Genomic DNA, 19,832 nt, shown 5'->3' on the forward strand with positions numbered 1-19,832 from the left:
AGCCCTGTCCCTGTCACGGGGAGCCCGTGGCGTTTCACAAGACGGGAAGCGCCGTTAGTGCCGAGCCCGAGCTGGGCTGCCACGTCCCGCCCTCCCCGCCCGGGAGCCGCAGGGGAAGGGTCCCGGCTGCCAGCTGCCTGGGGCTGCTCCGGGCAGCAGCAGGAGGGGCTGTGCAGCTGGGCTGTGCAGCTCTGCCATGCAGCACAGGAGCGCCACGGACGACCCCCGCTGCAGCCTGGTGAGACCCGACGGCTGCAGCTCCCACTGTGGCTACGGCACACTGCACGGTGCAGCTGCCCAGGTGCCACGGGTGGGTGGCTGCGGGACGTCCCCTTGCAGCTGAGCTGCTTGGGGACAGGCAGCTCTCATCACCCCGTGTGCCTCCCTTCCAGCCCAGCAGCACAGCTCGGGACAGGAACAGCACAGCCAACGTCTTCAGCGACGGCTGTACGAGGATAGGTGAGGGACAAAGGCGGTTCTCTGAGGTCGGCTCTTTTCCACCCGGGGCCTGGATGGGGTCTGCTGGGTGGAGGAGGATGGGTAGAGCCCCGGGGCTCCACGGCTGGGGCGGGTGACAGCAGGTACCGCTGACCACAGCTGGTGTACACGGCACGTCCAGCGGGCACCAGCCCTCCTGCAAGCCTGGCAGGCACTGCCCTGCCAGGGCACTCCAGCCTTTCCCTTCTGCAGGATGTCTTATCCTCAGCCTCCTACCTCCCATGCTAGAAACACTCGGGGGAGGGGGCTGGCAGCCCCTTGCAGACCAGGCACGTCCTTCCCTCGGTGCTGTGTTTTACCGACAGGACAGCACCCGCTCCCATGAGAGCTCCGAGTCCTGCAGCAGAGGGGCCCGCGGGACAGGGGCAGCTCTGGGCTCTGCTGCCCTTCCTGGCCCTGGAGTGGGCACGAGCCCCCTTTCCTTGCCACAGATTTTGTCCTGGTGTGGGAAACCGTCCCCTGTGAGCTGAGCAGGCAGCAGCACAGCCCTGAGGCCGGCGCGGTGCAGGGGGGATCGGCCGCCATCCACAGCACCTGGAGGAAGAAGTTTCTGGACGAGCTTCATGCCGCCGGGATCCACATGGAAAAGGTACCCGCGGAGCTCGCTGCAATGTTGTACCTCGCTGGGTCGGGACGGGGGGCACCGAGCGTGGGGGCTCCGGGGCAGGACGGGACCCCGGGCTCGCAGGAGAGTGGGGCGGGACGCGGGTGCCCGGCTGCAGCGCGGAGCCAGCGCGGTGCCTCGGGTGCCGCTGGCAGCAGCCCCATGGCCGCTGGGCTCCCTCCTCCCCCCGCAGCACGTCACCCACGGCGGGAGGAAGCTGGTGCATTACGCGCTGCTGAGCGCGCCCTGGCCGCTGCTCTGCCGCTCCGCCGAGGAGCTGCGGCTCCGTGTGCCGCTGCAGGTGAGGGGCCGGAGCCCGGGGCGTGCTGCGGGGCTCCGCTGCCGTTTGCAGCCTCCCCGCTTTCCACCGGGCTCGGAATCCGCCGGCCTCAGCCCGTGCACCGTTACGGGATGGCATCTCATCCAGCGCCGCGGCCCCTCCTCCCCGGCCCCCGAGGAGCCCGTTCCGGCCCCGGCGCAGCCCCGGAGCTGCTCCTGCCCGGCGCCGCTGCCCCGGCCCCCGCCGCCTCCCCTGAGCGCTGTGCGCTGCCCGACAGGCGCTGCCCCGGGAGGGCTCCGGCCGCTCGGCGCCGGTGCCGCGGCGGCTGCGCATCCCCAGCCCCACGGCCCAGGAGCTGCCCGACCCGCCGCCGGACTTCTACACCTGCCCCTTCAAGGCCAGCAAGCTGAGCTGGTGAGCAGCCCGTGCCGTGCCGGGCCGTGCCGGGAGCTGGCCCCGGCTGCCGCGGGGTGCGGTGCCCGCGCCCCTTGCTCTGCCCAGCTGCCCCTCCGTGCCCTTCCAGCTTCCTGGGGAGTGATGAGCACGACACCTTCTTCTCTGCAACGCAGCGGCACCAAATTGTGAGCACAGGGGCCGCCGTGGCTTCTGCTCCCCGGCCCGGGTGGGCTGCGGGGTCTGGGGGCGCGGGAGCTGAGATCGGGTGCGTTGTCACGGGCCATCACGGGCGAAGACCGCGTGCTGGCAACTCCAGAGGGGATTCAAAGGCTTGGGTAGAAATCTTCATCTTCGTCGGGCAGCAGAAAAGCAGGCCGGTGGTGGGGATCCCCATCACGGGAGCGGCCGTGTCCCCCCTCACCGCTCCTGGCGTTGCAGCTCTACGAGATCCTGTCCACGACCCAGTACGGCCCCTCCAGGGAGCGGGAGGTGGGGCTGGACCGGCTCCTGAGCCAGAACGTCTTCAGCGCCGCCTTCCCGCTGCACGAGGCAAGACCCCTGTGCCCCAGCCAGCCCCCCGCCACAGCCCCATGCTCCCAGACAGCCCCCAATGCTCCCAGCCAGCCCCCTGCCACAGCCCCATGCTCCCAGCCAGCCCCCAGTGCCCCAGCCAGCCCCCAGCACCCCAGCCCCATGCCCCCACCCAGCCCCTCACTGCCCCAGCCAGCCCCCACCGCCCCGGCCCCATGCCCCCAGCCAGCCCCCACCACCCTGGCCCCATGCTCCCAGCCAGCCCCCCTGCCACAGCCCCATGCTCCCAGACAGCCCCTCACCGCCCCAGCCAGCCTCCACCGCCCCGGCCCCATGCTCCCAGCCAGCCCCCCTGCCACAGCCCCATGCTCCCAGACAGCCCCTCACCGCCCCCAGTGCCCCAGCCCCATGGTCCCAGCCAGCCCCTCACTGCCCTCAGCCAGCCCCCACCGCCCCAGCCCCATGCTCCCAGCCAGCCCCATGCTCCCAGCCAGCCCCCAGCGCCCCAGCCAGCCCCCAGCTCCGCAGCCCCATGGTCCCACCCAGCCCCTCACCGCCCCAGTCAGCCCCCAGTGCCCCAGCCCCATGCCCCCAGCCAGCCCCTCACCGCCCCAGTCAGCCCCCAGCGCCCCAGCCCCATGGTCCCAGCCAGCCCCCAGTGCCCCGGCCCCATGCTCCCAGCCAGCTCCCAGTGACCCAGCTCCATGCTCCCAGCCAGCCCCATGCTCCCAGCCAGCCCCTCACCACCCCAGCCAGCCCCCAGCGCCCCGGCCCCATGCTCCCAGCCAGCCCCTAACTCCCCAGCCCCATGCTCCCAGCCAGCCCCTCACCGCCCCAGCCCCATGCTCCCAGCCAGCCCCCAGTGCCCCAGTCCCCACCGTCCCAGCCAACCCCCAGCTCCCCGGCCCCATGCTCCCAGCCAGCCCCCAGTGCCCCCGGCCAGCCCCCAGCGCCCCAGCCCCATGCTCCCAGCCAGCCCCTCACCACCCCAGCCAGCCCCCCTGCCACAGCCCCATGCTCCCAGCCAGCCCCCAGCGCCCCAGCCCCATGCCCCCAGCCAGCCCCCAGTGCCCCGGCTGTCCCCGCAGGGTCCCTGCGAGCCACGGCCGGAGGAGCTGGCTGCCGGCAGCCTCAGCCAGCGACAAGTGCTGTTCCAGTACTGGGCCAGCTGGAGCAAGTGGAGCAAGTACCAGCCGCTGGATCACATCCGCCAGTACTTCGGGGAGAAAGTCGCCTTCTACTTCGCCTGGCTGGGTGAGTCCTGCCCTGGGCAGGGGGCGAGGGGCAGCCGGCAGCAGCTCCCGGCTCAGGCCCTGGGGTGCTCTCCGGTGGCACCACGAGCCGTGCTCCGTGTGCCCTGAAGGACGAGCTGCGCCCGGTGAGTGCATTGCAGCCCCAGGCCCATGTCCAGCCCAGCTGGTTTCAGGCTGGTGCTGTGCAGGCACCATCCCCAGTGCCCGCAGCCGCTCCTGGCTCAGTGGCCGTGGGGGAGGCCGGCAGGACCCACGCTCCCATGCCCCTGTGCACAGGCTTCTACACGGGGTGGCTGCTGCCCGCTGCGCTGCTGGGGATGGGGGTGTTCATCACAGGCGTTTTCCTGGCCTTCCATGACGTGCCCTCGTAAGTGCTGCAGCCTCCCTGCCGGCTGCCTCCGTGCCTGGGGCAGTGGGAGCGGGGCTGGGGGTGCCCGTGCCCTGATGTGCTGCTGCTGCTGACCCTGGGGCTCGTGACCCTGGGGCTCAACTGCGGCACCTGGGGCAAAACCACGGGCGAAAGGTGCAGCGGTGGGAAAGGCTGAGCCCCAGCAGGCTGCTGGCTGCTCCTTCCTTGCCCACAGGCAGGAGATCTGTTCCAGCAGAGAGCAGATGTGTCCCCTCTGCAAAACCTGTCCATACTGGCAGCTCTCCCAAGCCTGTGGCATGTTCATGGTGAGGTCCTGGCGGGCAGCTCGAGGCTGGGGTGATCTCCATCCCAATGCCAGCCACTGCCATCCCAGTCTGACCCCTAGCCTTGGCCCCTCCTGCCCCCCGGCTTCCTCTCCCACCCATCCTCCCTCTGGCAAAGGCTCCTAACTAGCCCCTTCTACCTTCCCCCATGGCTCAGGGACACCAAGGATGTTGTGCTTGCCATGGCAGCTGCCCTGCCCAGCCTCCTGCCCATGGCTCAGCCCTGCTCTGCCCTGCCTGGCCTCCTGCCCATCCTCAGCCCCATTCTGCCCTGCCTGGCCTCCTGCCCATCCTCAGCCCCATTCTGCCCTGCCTGGCCTCCTGCCCATGGCTCAGCCCTGCTCTGCCCACAGGCTGGACGTCTCTTTGACCACGGCGGGACCATCTTCTTCAGCATGTTCATGTCCCTGTGGGCAGTGCTGTTCCTGGAGTTCTGGAAGCGGACCAGCGCGTCCCTGGCTCACCACTGGACCTGCTCTGAGCTCGAGGACATCGAGGTGAGGTCTGGCTCCCTGCAGCACCTTACAAACCCACACAGCCCAGAGCCCCCGTGCACCCCTGGCGCCTCTGCCTGCCTTCCCCAGGAGCGGCCACGGCCGCAGTTCAGGGCCACAGCCCCCATGACGACGCTGAGCCCCGTGACGGGGCTGGAGGAGCCGCACTTCCCCCCGCGCAGCCGCCTCCGCCGCAGCTTGGCCGCTTCCCTGGCCGTCGTGATGATGGTAACGGCTCTGGGGGCTGCAGCAGCGTCTGCCCAGCGTCCGTCCCGGGGTAGTGGGACGTGGTGGGAAGGGGTTGGTTTGGGGTAAGAGAGCGTGGGTCAAGCTGGGGATGAACCCGGGTGCCCCTGGCCCAGGCTCAGCTGCTCACCCCAGGGCTCCCCTCGTGTTGCCCTGGCCCGATGGTGTTTTCCTTTCCCCCCACCCACTGCTCACACCCCTCTTGCTGCGCCTGCAGATTGCCGTGGTGCTGATGTTCCTGGTCTCCGGCATCCTCTACCGGGCTGTGGTCGCCGTCCTGCTCTCCAGCTCGCGGCACTTGTGGTTCCTGGCTTGGGTAAGAGGCGGCCGGAGCCGCTGCGGGCGCCGCGGGGCTGGCCGGGCTCGCTCCCACCCCGCAGCTCTGCCTCCGCCTCCTCCCGCAGCCCTCCCGCATCGCCAGCCTCACCGGCTCCGTGCTCAACCTCATCTTCGTCCTCATCCTCTCCAAGATCTACATTTCCCTGGCTCATTTCCTCACCCAGTGGGGTAAGAGGCTGAACCCCAGGGCGGTGGGAGGGAGCAGCAGCAAGGGCAGAGCCCGCACTCAGTGAGCTGGCTGCCGGGACAGGCTCTGGCTGCAGCCCCCGGGAACACCAGCCAGGGCCCGGGGGGACGGTGGCTTTATGGAGGAGAGAAGAGCTGAGACAATAACAACATCAGTGGAAAGCGTTTGGGCAGCATTAATAAAACCCAGCCACTAGAGTGTGGGGTTCAACTCCTGCTGCTCGGGCTCCTCTGGGGGTTTTGATGACAATATTCACGTTGACTTCTGGTGTCTGGGGGAGAAAAGCATGCAGAATGGTTGTGCTGCACTTAATGCTGGGCAGTGGAAGATCATTTTTGGTGCCAAGCAGACAGGGAGGGTGTGCAGACAGGCACCTGCACAGCAGCAGGGCGTGGGGACCCCGGGCTGCGGGGGGAGCCGAGCGATGGGGGTGACTCCTGCTGTGGCAGAGCATCCTGCAGCCGTGCAGGGCCACATCCCCACGCTTCCCCGTCAGAGATGCATCGCACCCAGACCGAGCACGAGGACGCCTTCACCTTCAAAGTGTTCATCTTGCAGTTTGTCATCTTCTACTCCTCTCCCATTTACATCGCCTTCTTCAAGGGCAAGTAAGGCCTTTGAGGGGAGCAGGGGTGTTCCCCACCTCCTGCAGCCCCCACAGCCTCTGGGCTTTGCTGCTGTTTGGTGCTGCTGCCAGCAGGGGCGAGGGGCAGCACGGCAGGGGATGGCCCCACCAGGCAGCGGGAGCCCCCAGGGCCATGGGCAGGTGGCCAGGAGGGCAGAGCCAGGCTGCTGTGGGCAGCTGGTACAAGCTGGGGCTGGGGGTCCCTCTCCATCAGAGGCACCCAGCGCCAGCCCTTTGGTGAGGGAAAAGAGAGCTCTGGGGGGACCGGAGAAAGCTCCTCCTTCCCTAAGGGCTGCTCTGGGCACATCCCTGTGCTCCCTGCCTGGGGTCCCTGCTCACGGCTCGGCTCTGCAGGTTCGTCGGTTACCCTGGGCACTACCTGAGCTTCCTGGGGGTCCGCAATGAGCAGGTGAGTGTGGGGTGGGACAGACCCCGGCCCCTCCATCCCCGCGTGCCGGCCATGGCTGAGCCCAGGCCCCTCCGCCCCGCAGTGCGGCTCAGGCGGCTGCTTCATCGAGCTGGCACAGGAGCTGCTGGTCGTCATGGTGGGGAAGCAGATGATCAACAACGTGCAGGAGGTGGCCGTCCCGTGAGTGTGCTGCCAGTGCCCCGCGCCGAGCGGTGTCACGGCTGCAGCGGGGTCACGCCGGCCCCTCTGTGTCCCCAGGAAGCTGAAGTGCTGGTGGCACAAGCACAAGCTCCTCTCCAGCAAGCAGGCGAGCGAGGAGGAGGGGTCAGCCCTGGTGAAGCAACCACCCTGGGTGATGGACCACCAGCTGCTGGCGTTTGAGGGGCTGTTTGACGAGTACCTGGAGATGGGTAGGGACTGGCCTCAGCACGGGGAGGGGCGAGGACCTCCCCAGAGGAAGGGACCAGACCCGGGAGCTTTTGCCCCAAGCAGCCCGTGGGCGCTGGAGGGGGACAGCCGCTGCCGCTGCCCCCCAGCCCGTTCTGCCTCCCAGTCCTGCAGTTTGGCTTCATCACCCTCTTCGCGGCGGCCTGTCCCCTGGCACCCCTCTTCGCCCTGCTCAACAACTGCCTGGAGATCCGCGTGGACGCGCGCAAGCTGGTCCGTGACCGCCGGCGGCCGGTGGCGCAGCGTGCGCGGGGCATCGGTGCGTGGCTGCGCGTCCTGGAGGCCACCGCTCGCCTGGCCGCCGTCAGCAACGTACGCGGGCGGGGGGGCTGCGGCGGGACCCCCGCGCCGCGGGGCTGCGGGGAGCCGTCACCCCCCGGACACCCCCTGCGCCGAAGCCCCGGCGCCACGCTGCGGTTTGGCCGCGGGGTGAGAGCAGGACACGGCGCATAAGCCGGGGGGTGCTGAGGCCGAGCAGCGCTTGGGGCTGGGGCGGGGGGAGGCGCCGGGCAGCCGAGGGACACGGAGATGCTGCTGCAGCTCCGCTCCCTGCCCCAGGCCCTGCTCATCGCCTTCACCTCCGACACCCTGCCCCGGCTGTACTACGCGTACGCGCAGGACCACAGCCTGCGCGGCTTCGTGAGCTTCACCCTGGCACCGGCGCCGCGGGACTTTGTCCTGCAGAGCAACAGCACCTGCAGGTGGGAGCCCCGTCCCCCGCCTCCTCCCCACCCGCCACAGCGAACGTCTCACGCGGTGGCGCTCAGCCAGCTCCAGGCTGCCCGCTCCTGCTCCTCGGGGCTTTGCTCGCCCCAGGGCTGCCGGGCTGGACGCACCCGGGGCTGGGTTAAATGGGAGGTGGTTGCCCAGCCTGGCCCAGCGCTGCAGCAAAAGCTCCTCCCGTCGTGGAGGGAGGAGAAGAGGCCCCAGGGCTGGGCTACCTCCAGCCACTCAAATCCCAGCTGAGTCTGGGAAGGGCTAGTTTTACGAGTCACAGAATCATTCCGGTTGTTAAAGCCCTTGGAGCTGCTGCAGTCCCAGCCCTGCCCAGCCCAGCACTAACCCCTGGCCCTCAGCACCTCGGCTTTGTGATCCCTCCAGGGCTGGGCACTCCCTGGGCAGCCTGGCACAGGGGCTGACACCCCTCTCAGGGAAACAGTTCTGCCTCAGCTCCAGCCTCAACCTCCCCTGGGGCAGCTCCAGCCCCTTTCCTCTTGTCACTGGGGAGCAGTGACCAACCCCCAGCTCCCTGCAGCCTCCTATCAGGGAGTGTCACAGAGTGCTCCTGGCTCCCCTCAGCCTCTTCTCCAGCCTCAACACCCCCATTCCCTCAGCTGCTCACACTTGAGCCCATTTCCTCGTGTCCCATCCCTGTCTTCTGCAGCTACAGCACAGCAAGACCTTCCCAGCTCTGTGTGGCAGTTTGCACAAGCAGCTTGGAATCATTTGGGTTGGAAAAGAGCTTGAAGGGCATCAAATCCAAGCCTCACCCTGCCCAGCCCAGCACTGACCCCTCAGCAGCTCAGCTCCAGGGCTTTGGGATCCCTCCAGGGCTGGGCACTGCCCCAGCTCCCTGGGCAGCCTGGCACAGGGGCTGACACCCCTCTCAGGGAAGCAATTCTGCCTCAGCTCCAACCTCAACCTCCCCTGGGGCGACTTGAGCCCGTTTCCTCTTATCATTGGTGGAGAGAAGGACCTCACCTCACTGCAGCCTCCTAAATTACATACCTCAGTGCTACTAAACGTTAATAACTTACCTCCTTCAGGTAGAAAATGCTCCTGTCTCTCCTCAGCCTCCTCTTCTCCAGGCTCAACACCCCCATTCCCTCAGCCCCTCCCCAGCCCCCTTGTGCTCCAGCCCCTTCCCCAGCTCTGTGCCCGGCTCTGGCCACGCTGCAGCCCCTCAGTGTCCCTGTGGCAGTGAGTGAGGGGCCCAGCACTGACACAGCCCTGGAGCTGCAGCCTCCCCAGGGCCCAGCACAGGGGACAATCCCTGCTCCTGCTGCCACCCCACTGCTGAGCCCAGCCAGGATCTATCAGCCTCCTTGGCCAGCTGGGCATGCTGCTGAGTCATGTTCAGCTGCTGTCCATTAACATCCCCCCGGCTCCTTTCAGCTCCAAATGCTTTGCCCTGGCCTGGAGCAGTGATCAGAGGCAGGTGCAGCGATGGTGATGCCCATACTGGAGACAGTAACAGCAGCCCTCTGCTCCCACAGATACCGAGCATTCCGGGACCGGGACGGTAACCTGACCGTGACCTTCTGGCAGCTGCTGGCCGTACGCTTGGGCTTCATCATCGTGTTTGAGGTACCACCAGCAGAGGCTGTGGGGTGGCCCAGGGCAGGGGCTGGGGCAGAGGTGACTGGCTGCCCTGGCAACCTGCACACACTGGCTCCCTGCAGCACGTGGTGCTCTGTGCCAGCCGTGGCATCGCGTGGCTGGTACCCGACGTCCCCGAGGCCCTGCAGCTCAAGGTGAAGCGTGAGCGGTACCTGGCCAAGGAGGCCCTGGCTGAGAACAAGGTGGGCTGCTCTGCCTCCTCCTTTGCAGCCTGTTTTGCTTTAAACCTGCACAGGGGCAGGTGAGGAGCCCTGTGAGGAGCCGTGGCAGCTCCTGCCCATGCCAGCACCATCAGCCTTTTTCTGTGCTTCAGGTCGTGTTGGAGAGCCGGGAGACACGGAGCAAGGCCGGTGTCCTGGGCCTGGCTGCAGCTGGGGGCTGGGACAGCGAGCGGTTTGCCAGCAGCTGAGCTCCGTGGTGAGCCCCAGGCCCACGGCACTGCGCTGGCACCAAGGGCTGTGGCCTGCAGCTCCCTGGGGCAGCCTGGAGCCGTGGGGCAGCCTGCAGCTCCCTGGTGCAGCCTGGAGCCGTGGGGTAGCCTGCAGCTCCCTGGAGCCGTGGGGCAGCCTGCAGCTCCCCAGGGCAGCCTGGAGCTATGGGGCAGCCTGCAGCTCCCCAGGGCAGCCTGGAGCCGTGGGGCAGCCTGCAGCTCCCTGGTGCAGCCTGGAGCCGTGGGGTAGCCTGCAGCTCCCTGGTGCAGCCTGGAGCTGTGGGGTAGCCTGCAGCTCCCTGGTGCAGCCTGGAGCTGTGGGGTAGCCTGCAGCTCCCTGGAGCCGTGGGGCAGCCTGCAGCTCCCCAGGGCAGCATGGAGCTATGGGGCAGCCTGCAGCTCCCCAGAGCAGGCTGCAGCTCCCTTGGGGCAGCCTGGAGCCATGGGGCAGCCTGCAGCTCCCTTGGAGCACTCTGCAGCTCCCTTGGGGCAGCCTGGAGCCATGGGGCAGCCTGCAGCTCCCTTGGAGCACTCTGCAGCTCCCTTGGGGCAGCTGCAGCTCCCTTGGGGCAGCCTGGAGCCATGGGGCAGCCTGCAGCTCCCTTGGAGCACTCTGCAGCTCCCTTGGGGCAGCCTGGAGCCGTGGGGCAGCCTGCAGCTCCCTTGGAGCACTCTGCAGCTCCCTTGGGGCAGCCTGGAGCCGTGGGGCAGCCTGGAATCCCGCAGGTCAGGGCAGCTGCAGCTCCGGCAGCCGCTTGGGCCGAGTGAAGGGAGGGCTCTGGCCTCCAGCCCTGGCTCTCGCTCCTCCTGCCTTGCCCTGGTGCTGGCTGAAGCCGCAGCCGGAGGGTTTGGAGCTGCCAGTGCCCACCAGTACCCCGGGCCAGGCTCTGCTGATGGACTGGGGGGAGCAGGAGGGACGGTGGCTGGTGCCTCCCTCTCCTGCCCTGCGCCAGCAGCAGCCGCTTGCCCCGCACGTCCCTCGGCCCTCACCCCTCCCCTGAAATAACACCCGTGACACTGGCGGCTGTTTCAGGTTTTATTTTAGAACTTATAAAATTCCAGTGTCATCCATACTCATGAAGCCTTTGTACATGTTTGCATATAGTCTCCAGATTCCAAAGTTAAGGCCAAGGGATCATTGCTATGGAAACGTACAATATGGAAGACGTCAGAGAGGGGAAATGGACACATGCCACAGTCTGCTGCGGGAGGAGGGTGGTGGGGGGACAGTACTGGGTACAATCACTTCATGACCTTCTCGAGAGTGGAGGGCTGGGTGAGGGGCACGAGCCCGGGCAGCGGTGCCCCCGCTGGAACTCAAGCCTAGCTGTGCGACTGGTGAGGGATGGGGGCACGAGGGGGTGACGGTGTGGTGACGAGGGACAGGCCGAAGCTACAGGGGAATAACCATCATCCGAGGGGGCTCCTGGCCCTGTCTGAGCCACCCTGTCCCTCGGGGTGCCGGGGCCCTGCGCTGGGCACGGCCCTTTGCAGGCTGCAGAGCACCGTGAGGTTTCGGTTCAACTTCTGCATAGCAGCCTCTTGCAAGAAGAGCTGGCAGGGGAAGGAGAAGTGTCCGTGTGTGAGGGCTGCCGGGCAGCGGGGAAGCAGGAGGGGGGCTCAGCCTGCCACAGCCTTGGGCCTGTGCTCTGTAAGCAGCACTGGGGAGGCTGGGGCCTGCTGCTCGTCCATGGGCTGAGGCGGCTGGGATGGAGGAACGGCTCAGACTACAGGGCTGGGGCAGGGGAGAGAGGGACCACAGACACCCCACAAAGATCTGCCTTCCTCTGCAGCAGGGCACAGCTCATCCTCCACCACTCAGACGATGGCGGCCTCGCGGAGGGCTCAGCATGCCACAGCCAGAGCAGGAGCCCGGCCCCGGCCCTGCTGTAGCTCTGGAAGCTGCCTGTGGATCCGCCTCACCGGCACCGCGCTCCGAGACTACAGCCTCACCTCTGCTCCCTGCTTCTGCTCTGGCTGCCAGGGCGAGAGCTGCACCAGCTGCTCCCCCTGGCAGAGAGGCCACTGCCGTACCATGTGAGGTAGAAAGAAGGCACCAGCAACAGGGCTCGCGGCCGCCGGTGCCCGGCCGAGCTCCCGGGGGCTGCTGCCCTCGGCTCCTCCTGGGCCGTGCCCTGGCGCTGGTGGGGGGCTGCCAGGGGCGTTTGCCTGCCCAGGGCAGCCAGACCTTGTCCTGGTCCCTTCCACCTCTGCTGCCTCTACAGCCCACTGAAGGTTTTGTTCCTTTAAGAAGCAAGTTTCTGACCTTGAGGTGGTTTCTTGGAGCTCTCCCCACAGCCAGCCATCAGCACAAACGACTTTTTGGCAGTTAAAAGGGGGGGGAAAAAAAGAACAAAGAGGTTGACTGCAGTCTAGGAAGGTGAGGCCTGGGGTAAACACAAAGGAAAGAGGGCAAACGTTTTGGCTTTAGAAAGTCAAGGAAATTTATTTCCTGAGGTCATGAGACAGGAAGTAGATTCCTAGCCACAGTAAAGGAGGTCTCCTAATGAGGGCCAGAACGCCTAGTCGGACATGCTCAAGAGAGCAGGTTGCTCTGCTAGCGCTGGGGGAGCTGCGAATCTAAGCCACTTGGAGTCAATTATGAAGTTTCTAACAAAAACACACACATTTAGTGTTTGAATCTGAGTGGAAGTCTCGTTCCAAAGGAGGAAAGAATATCCATCGAGAGATGAGGGTGGGTCCTAGCCACGGTGATAGCTGAGGGGAGCAGGATGGGCTCTAGCACTCCAGACACCATTAGGAGACCTCTTGGGGGCAACTGACTTGTGCTCCAGCCGCTGGGTCAGATTTCAGACAGGAAGTATTTGTGGCAGGTTAGTGTCAGATCAGCGGGCTGGAAGAGTTTCTGCTTCCAGGTCATTATCGTTTGGGTCCCCAGGGAAGAGTCTTGGGGGCCACTTGAGCCCCAAAGCTGGGGAAGTCTTCAGAACTGCTCATATCAGGGGCCTAGAGCAAACAAAAAGGGAACAAGTTAAGCTCCTGGCCTGCTGTGAGCCTGCACGGTGCTCCCTGAGCTGACGGGGGGCTGTGTCTCAGAGTGGGTGCTGAACCCATGGAGAGATGCCATTCTGGGGGACCAGGGGGTCAAGAGCTCCGAGGGCACTGGCTGGGCTGGGCCAGTCCTTGGGCAGAGCTGGCGTGGGGGCTGCACTGGGCGCTGCCCCAGCACACCCCTGCCCACAGGACGGCCCTGGCATGGGCCCCTCGCCCCCCAGCTGTGGTCACTGTGGGCAGGAGCCAGCAGTGCTCAGGGGGCTGGGCAGGCAGAGCCCAGGCCTGCTCCCACCCACGGAGCACGAGGGCCCTCCACCACCACGGGAGGGTGCCCTGGCCGGCCCCGCAGCGCCGCCCTCGGCCGAGGCTGCCCACGGCCCAAGCCCCCAGGCCCTCAGCACACCCAGCACTCACCTTCTCGTTGTTGACGGTGGCCCAGGGGGCGTCTCTCACCACGAAGCCCTTGGAAGGAGCTTTGGACTCTTCATGTGATGAGGGTTTCATGTACACCTGCATTGCCTCGTTGTCCACCACATCTGCGAGCTGCAGCGACACGGCCCAGTTAGGGGGGATCCTGGCAGCTCCTAACGCTGGAATGAGCCCCCACCCCATCTCACCTCACTGCAACACAACCAAGGCCACCAGCCTGTTGCACAGTGACCAAACACAGTGTTTCTGCACTACTCTGAGGGCCACCAACTCCTAACGCAGGCAAGCTGCAGCAAGGCAAGCCGATGTGTGTACCAGGGGGGTCCCGGCAGCCAGACTGTCCTCTCAGGGGCAGGCCCTGCAGTGCTGGGGGACAGCTGCACAGGGCTGACTCGCACCTGCACAGGCCTCGACTTCCCCAGTGCAGTGGGAGAAAATACCACATGGGAGTAGTTGAGCCACCCAGCTCTGTGGCAGGGGAGCTGCTCGCCGAGCCCGCTCACAGGGGTGTGGAACACTCACGTATTCCTCCTCCAGGTTCAGGATGTGGTCGATAGCTTCCTCCACGTTCTCAGGGAGCCCTGTCACAGTCACACAGTTGGGGTCAGGAGCTCCGCTCTGGGGAAAGCGAATATCCACCTGCAACACAAGGGAGGGGATGGGACTCAGGTCTCACAGACTCCTCACGCCCCTCCTCATTAGATTCACAGGAAAGACCTGATCTGTTCACCGACACGAGTCTGCTCCAGACCCCCCATGCTGGGGACATGCTGGAATGACTGGGCCTGGCCCTGAGGGAAGGCAGAGTCTGCAGTCATGACCCATCTTTCAGCAGCCCCTGCTCTTCCCACTGCCCAGAGCTCTACTGCTTTCTGTGCAGCACCTGCAGCAGAGGGCTCACGCTGCTGCAAGCATCTTCCCCACCAAACCATCAGCACGAGCTTTCTGTCTGCTCCACAGAGTAATCCTGCCTGACAATCACTTCATGGATCGGGCTTAGTGCAGCCACCAAGCCCACCCATGGCTTGCCCTCCAGATGGGCACAGGGAAGCCACTCAAGACAGGACCAAAGGCTGCTTGGGAACTCACAGCTTGTTTTGACACCTGAGCCCAGCCAAGACACAAGTCTTCAAAACCTCCTCACTCTGGATTCATGTTCACTGTTGTCCCTGTAGTACAGCACAATGCCATGGCCACATGCTGTCAGGGGCAAAGGCCGTTGCCCCTCCCAGAGACTGACTTTGCCAGATTTGGAGTCCTGGAGTTCAGTCGAGGGACTGAACAGTGGCCCAGAAGGACAAAGAAATCCAGAGGATTTCCTTGAGGTAAGTTCAAAATGAGGGAGGCCTGGGCACAGTCTCCTACCGGCACCAGCCCTGGCTGTTCACTCCCTGTAACGGCAGCAGCTGACACAACCATGTGCACAACCCTTTGAGCATCAGCTGGGACTCTGTCTGCACAAAACCCACTAAAAGGGCTGCACACAGGGTCAGTGCTGTGTGCAGGGCCAACCCAGAGCATCAACAAAGAATTAAAGAAGCATTTCCAAGTTCCTCTTCTGGCTGGGTTCCAGCCAGGCAGAGCTCAGCCTCCTTCCTGCCCAGCTCCACAGCTGAGGTACCGTGGGGATGCTTCAGCTGGTGTCTGGGTGCAGTGCCCAGAGTTCACCAGGGTGGCCTGGCCCAGGGATTCTGACCACACGCCTGTGGTGACTGAGCTGCAGGTGAGCAGGACAGCGCTGGCTTTCCTTGTGCTCCTGTTCCAACGGACACAGGACACCAGGGCCACAAGACGAGCCTCACGCTCCCGAATGCAGCCCCTAGCACCCAGAGCTCGCCCAGGAGCCCGCAGCAGCCCCAGGCCGCGCCGCCGCTCACCTTGAACTCGTCCATGATCTTGCGGATGGCTTTGCCGCGGGCGCCGATGATGCGCGCGTGCACGCGGTGGTCCAGAGTCACGTCCTCCGACACCATCTGCTCCAGCTCCACCACAATCTTCATGATGGCGTCCCGGGCGGCCTCAGCGTTCTTCTCGTAGCCAGTGATGGTGATCTGGTCTTGGGCCTGGGGTGCAGGGGAATGTGTGAGGCCACATGTGTAAGCAGCTGAGCAAGCTTCACCTTCTCCCGGCTCATCCCTTCCACCCTCCCCCTTCCCACCGGCAGTGCAGGGAGTTCGGAGCCCTAGAGTAGCTGCTGAGCTTCCCGTGCTCAGAGACAACCAGCAGCCCTCCTTGCACCCCCTCTGGCCTCTCACCTGGCTTTCGTCGTCCTTGTCAGGGAACTGGATGTTGACCTCGTGCTCTGTGCGAATCTGGGTGATCACGGCTCCCTTGCGCCCGATGATCTTGGGGTGGTACTTGGGATCCACAGTGACCGTCAGCTTGAAGCTTCGCAGGGCCTGGAAGGGGGGAAGCAGAGTGAGACACAACACCAGGGAACGCAGTGTGGCTGCTCCAGGGTTCTGGCTTCAGAGATGTGTGTGGAGCAGACTCTGCAGGGTCACGCCTGAGCGTATGTGGCTACAGCAGAGGGATCCATCCATCCACTGAGGCCTTGTGCCTTCCTCAAGTTCAGCAGGAAATGGCAAGTACCAAATACCATCTAATTCACTTGGAGAGGTTCAAGACCTGCCTGGACACATTCCTGTGTGACCTGATCTAGGTTGACCTGCTTCTGCAGGGGCACTGGACTAGATGATCTCTAAAGGTCCCTTCCAACCCCCACCATTCTGTGATTCACCCCTCACCTATTTATTCAGAGCTATGACAAGGATTCAATGAGAACAGGTGCAGACAGACTGCTAGCACACTGAGGCTCCCACCTGGCAGTGTCTGCAAGGTGCAGGAAGGTGCAAGAGCCCTGGACAATCCGGTTACTTAAAGCAGAATGCCAAAACTCCCCTGTCAGCTCACACTAGACGAGCTAAATTTGGGTAACCCACTTATGAGCACCTCACACCCACAGTGCACCTAAAGGTGCTCTTAAAAGGCAAGGAGTCTGCACAGCTTCTAAAAGGAACACCCAAGGCTGACACTTTGCTTGGATGGAAGGAGGAAGGGCAGGCACAGGCCTTACCCGATCCTCTTGTTCAGCCTGCAGCTCCTTCACTCTTTCAAGCAGCCCGGCCTTGGCACGGTCCAGGTTGGTAGCCAGCCCAGTGATGGTGATGATATCTGACTGCAGCTCAGGAGCAGGGACCTGGATGTTCACCTGAGGACCAAGCAGTGATTGTTACCCTGTGACACGGCTCGTTTCGTGTCCCCTGTGATGCCCATTGCTGCAGGCTGGCGCCTCACCCGCCTCCCCTGCCACCCAGACCAGCTCCCACCCACACAGCCCAAACTGCAGCAACACAGGAGGCTCCGGGCTGGCCTGCCTTGGACCTTGGGAGGGCACCTGGGCCAGCTCCCTGCTCACACAGCCAGCTGCCTGGGACCGTATCTAGACAGTTTTTGACCAGAACCTTGTTTTTCCAGCTATTATCAGATGGCTTTGCTGTGGAGGGACTATGAGACAAACACACGTTCACTAGTGCTGTCTGCAGCCAAGCTGCCTCGGCCCTGAGTCCCTGGGGGCAACACTCACAGTATCAACACTGATCACCCAGCTCCAGCACACAGCCCAAGCCCCAGGCTCAGGGACTAAATCACACAGATCTCGTTTTCTTACTACAGAGCCTGTATTCCATGGCCAAGCCATGACAGTCCTGAGCTTGTTGCAACCAATTGCCACCATCACAAACGTGGTCACTTGCAGGTTCTCCAGGGCAGAGGAGGTGGGAGCAGGGGCAGTAACTTACTTCAAACTCATCCATCATTTTGCGGATCCCACTTCCCTTCTGGCCAATGATGTAACGGTGAAGGTCGAAGGGAACTTCCACCTCAATGGTGACAGGAACCAGAGCCTGCAGGGAGGGAGCACAGGTTACCAGCTGCAAGACTTCTGTCTGGCATCCCTACATCCCAGGGCTCAAAGCCACCCACCTGCAGTGCCTCCTTGGCTGCCTCACACTTCTCCCTGCGGCCAGAGATGACGATGATGTCGCACTTCTTTGGAGAGCTGGGATCTGTATCCTTCCCCTCCTTGCCTTCCCCACCTTCCTCGCCATTCTCCTGCACAACTGGCTCTGCAACAGGGGCTGGAAAGATGGAAAGCCTTGTGTTAAAAGCAAAGAGCCTCCTTCTTGCTCATCATCTCCCCCCTCCAGATCCTCAGGCTCAGCCTGGGTGGTGCCACAAGAGATCAGACACCACACAGTGCCGTGGAGGCCGCTCCTGGCACAGGCAGCTTGCCACAGCTGAGCCTGGAATGCCCAGAACAAGGACAGCCCCGACAGCTGGCTCCAGCTCTCTGTACAGCATTGACACTGCCTCTGCCTGCTCAGAAAGGACCTGCAGCTGCACTGTGGAGGAGGAGGCTGCACTCCCACCTGAGCATGAGACAACCAGTAAAGGCTGTCAGTTTCTTCCCCAAGAGGGAAGTTCACCAGCACAGGAGTGGCTGTCAGAGCAGGGTGGCTGGTGCTAGGCCAGAGCATCCAGCAGTGCTGAACTCAGTACACCCAGCAAGGAGAGCTCAGGGAGACCCTGGTAAGCCTGAAGAGCCCTTTGTGTCAGGGTAAGACCTTGCTCTCCCTGTGCTCTGCAGCGAGAACACGTTCAGTACACCTGGGCCTGTGGTTTTACCTCCTAAAACTGTCCCCTCTTGCCAAGAGACACTGCAGGGAACACCTAGGGGCAGTTCTCCACAGATCTGAAGCGGACTGTCTTCACTGAGACGGAGTGTAGGCTCCCCTCCACTCCTGTGATCAGCCCAACCACCACCTGAACGTGCATCCACAGCTATACCTGGGTTCTCCTCCCTGTCAGGGAATTTGATCTGGACACCATAGTCCCGGGTGATCTGCTGGATCCGGGATCCCTTGGGGCCCATAATGGAGCGGTGGAACTTTTGTGGGATGGTGCATTCGATTGTCACTTGAGCTTCCTGTGGGAAAGCAGAGTGGCTCTATTGGGGTGCAGCCTCTTTCACACCAGAAAACAGGGTGCTTGTGCACAGTGAAATCCAGAACAGACACAGAGAGGAGTCAGAAAAGGTAACAGCTGCTGACAAGGGAAGAACTGAAAGTTTGCTAGAATCTTTCCTCTCTCAGAGAAGTTAGCAGAGGATTTCTTAATGAGGGCTGCCTCCAACCCATGATGTCAAAGGCTCCTGAGACCAAAGCTCAAGCTCTCTATTGCCCTGAAGGAGAGGAAGCATTAGAAGAAAGGAAAAAGATAAAGAAGATAAGAGGTTTGACAGTTGTCTGCTTCCAAAAGCCAATACTAACAAGCACAGGAAACCCAGAGAGCAACCACTGCCCAAGGTCAGGCACGGAGAGGCACAAGGCAGCTCTAATCTTTGAATGTCTAGAAGTGCACTGAGGAGGTGTCTCCTGTTTTCACTCCTAAAAACCAAGAAGTGGTCAGAGAAGGTGACTCCTTCATACAACACTGTCATTTTGGAGCCAGGTGCCAATCCCCAGGCTGGGATCTAAAGCCCACTGACCCTGTACGTTGGCAGAAAAGCTTCAGATCCCAGACCAACTGTGGGACTTGTTCACATGAACAGCAGATTCAAGGAAGGCTCTGCTGAAGCAACAAGTGCAGAAGAAACAGTTTCCCTGTGACATACCAGGTCTTCAATGATCTCCTGGATGCGTTTCTTGGCTGCCTCCACACAGTCCTTGGCTCCCTTGAGTGTGACTTTGTCGCTCTGGGTGCCAGAGCGCGGGAAGCTGACCATCACCCCACCGTACTCATCCGCGATCTCGCGCAGAACTTGCCCTCTCCGGATGACAAAGTGCCGGTGGTGCTTGGGGTCAACCACCATGGAGTCTTCAACCACATTATCCTGCCAACAGATGAATGCCAGTCAACCCCAGCTGTCCTGATGATTGGCACAAGTCTGCTGTACTCAACAGCAATCAGCTTACAACCTCACCCCAACGAGTGACAGCAAGGAGGATCCTCCTGAGCTCCCACCAAGGGCGGCGGACGGGTCCCCCACGCTGACCCATTACATCATGCAACAATGACAGGCAAGAAAGCAGAAGAAGTAGTTCATACCAGGTTCTTGATGAGGGCCTCCAGCTCCTTCTGTGCCTCTTTGACAGCCTCCTCAGTTCCCATGATGGTGATCAGCTCCTGATCCTTGTCCTCAGAGGTTGGGAAGATGATGCGGGCCCCGGTGTTGTCGCGCACCTTACGGATGTTGCCGCCACCTTTTCCAATCAGGAACTTGTGGTACTCTGGCTTTGCACGGAGGTCCACGGTGTAACTCTTTGTTTGCTGAAAGGAGACAGACCCCCATGGAACACATCAGTGTACAGAAAACACACATCAGTGTCAGAAGCAGGCACAGTTGAGGTGCAAGAGCAAGGCAGATGCAGTGTGCTGGCCAAGTCAAAAAGGCATACAACAGTTTAAGTTAAAACCACTACCGAAAAGATGTCCCCAGGGCTGGAAAGATAACTCTCTGCTCTGCACAGCTGGTGAGAGTGTGAGCACAAAAGATTTCCCTAGGAGAAGGGTCTGACACTCACACAAGGTGGTGTAACCATTTTCTAAGTGCAAG

The 19,832-nt window shown here is 63.2% G+C and overlaps 2 protein-coding genes across 3 annotated transcripts in view; one reads left to right on the plus strand and one right to left on the minus strand.

Annotated features, from left to right (window-relative positions):
• The first annotated feature begins 196 nt into the window (after window positions 1-196).
• Window positions 197-9,751, plus strand: ANO7 (anoctamin 7). The gene is made up of 23 exons (XM_062005320.1): window positions 197-310; window positions 393-459; window positions 930-1,087; window positions 1,296-1,403; window positions 1,660-1,796; window positions 1,906-1,963; window positions 2,217-2,327; window positions 3,398-3,563; window positions 3,839-3,929; window positions 4,147-4,237; window positions 4,609-4,752; window positions 4,840-4,977; window positions 5,213-5,311; window positions 5,400-5,502; window positions 6,018-6,129; window positions 6,501-6,555; window positions 6,638-6,735; window positions 6,814-6,965; window positions 7,109-7,314; window positions 7,561-7,703; window positions 9,219-9,309; window positions 9,405-9,524; window positions 9,656-9,751. The coding sequence occupies exons 1-23, from the start codon at window positions 197-199 to the stop codon at window positions 9,749-9,751; spliced, it is 2,658 nt and encodes an 885-aa protein (XP_061861304.1).
• Window positions 9,752-12,191: 2,440 nt separating this feature from the next.
• The window catches only part of HDLBP (high density lipoprotein binding protein), a 36,295-nt gene continuing 28,654 nt past the window's right edge, over window positions 12,192-19,832 (minus strand). For both annotated transcript variants that reach the window (XM_062005634.1, XM_062005635.1), the window contains exons 18-28: window positions 19,325-19,546; window positions 18,891-19,109; window positions 18,065-18,203; window positions 17,201-17,355; window positions 17,017-17,121; window positions 16,293-16,427; window positions 15,472-15,615; window positions 15,094-15,279; window positions 13,739-13,855; window positions 13,202-13,330; window positions 12,192-12,739 (exon numbers count right to left, since the gene is read on the minus strand). In XM_062005634.1, coding sequence (XP_061861618.1) covers window positions 12,653-12,739; window positions 13,202-13,330; window positions 13,739-13,855; window positions 15,094-15,279; window positions 15,472-15,615; window positions 16,293-16,427; window positions 17,017-17,121; window positions 17,201-17,355; window positions 18,065-18,203; window positions 18,891-19,109; window positions 19,325-19,546 — 1,638 coding nt within the window. In that variant the 3' untranslated portion in view covers window positions 12,192-12,652. The remainder of the gene's footprint in view (window positions 12,740-13,201; window positions 13,331-13,738; window positions 13,856-15,093; window positions 15,280-15,471; window positions 15,616-16,292; window positions 16,428-17,016; window positions 17,122-17,200; window positions 17,356-18,064; window positions 18,204-18,890; window positions 19,110-19,324; window positions 19,547-19,832) is intronic.

This window comes from Colius striatus, chromosome 12 (assembly GCF_028858725.1).
Source record: "Colius striatus isolate bColStr4 chromosome 12, bColStr4.1.hap1, whole genome shotgun sequence".
NCBI lineage: Eukaryota > Metazoa > Chordata > Aves > Coliiformes > Coliidae > Colius > Colius striatus.

What these genes read in the sequence shown, in the direction of transcription:
- ANO7 (XM_062005320.1), top strand. Translation starts at nt 197, where the DNA reads ATGCAGCACAGGAGCGCCACGGACGACCCCCGCTGCAGCCTGGTGAGA. An exon ending in CTGAGCTCGAGGACATCGAG is followed by an intron (nt 4,753 to 4,839) that starts GTGAGGTCTGGC and finishes TGCCTTCCCCAG; the next exon opens with GAGCGGCCACGGCCGCAGTT. An exon ending in GTGCAGGAGGTGGCCGTCCC is followed by an intron (nt 6,736 to 6,813) that starts GTGAGTGTGCTG and finishes CTGTGTCCCCAG; the next exon opens with GAAGCTGAAGTGCTGGTGGC.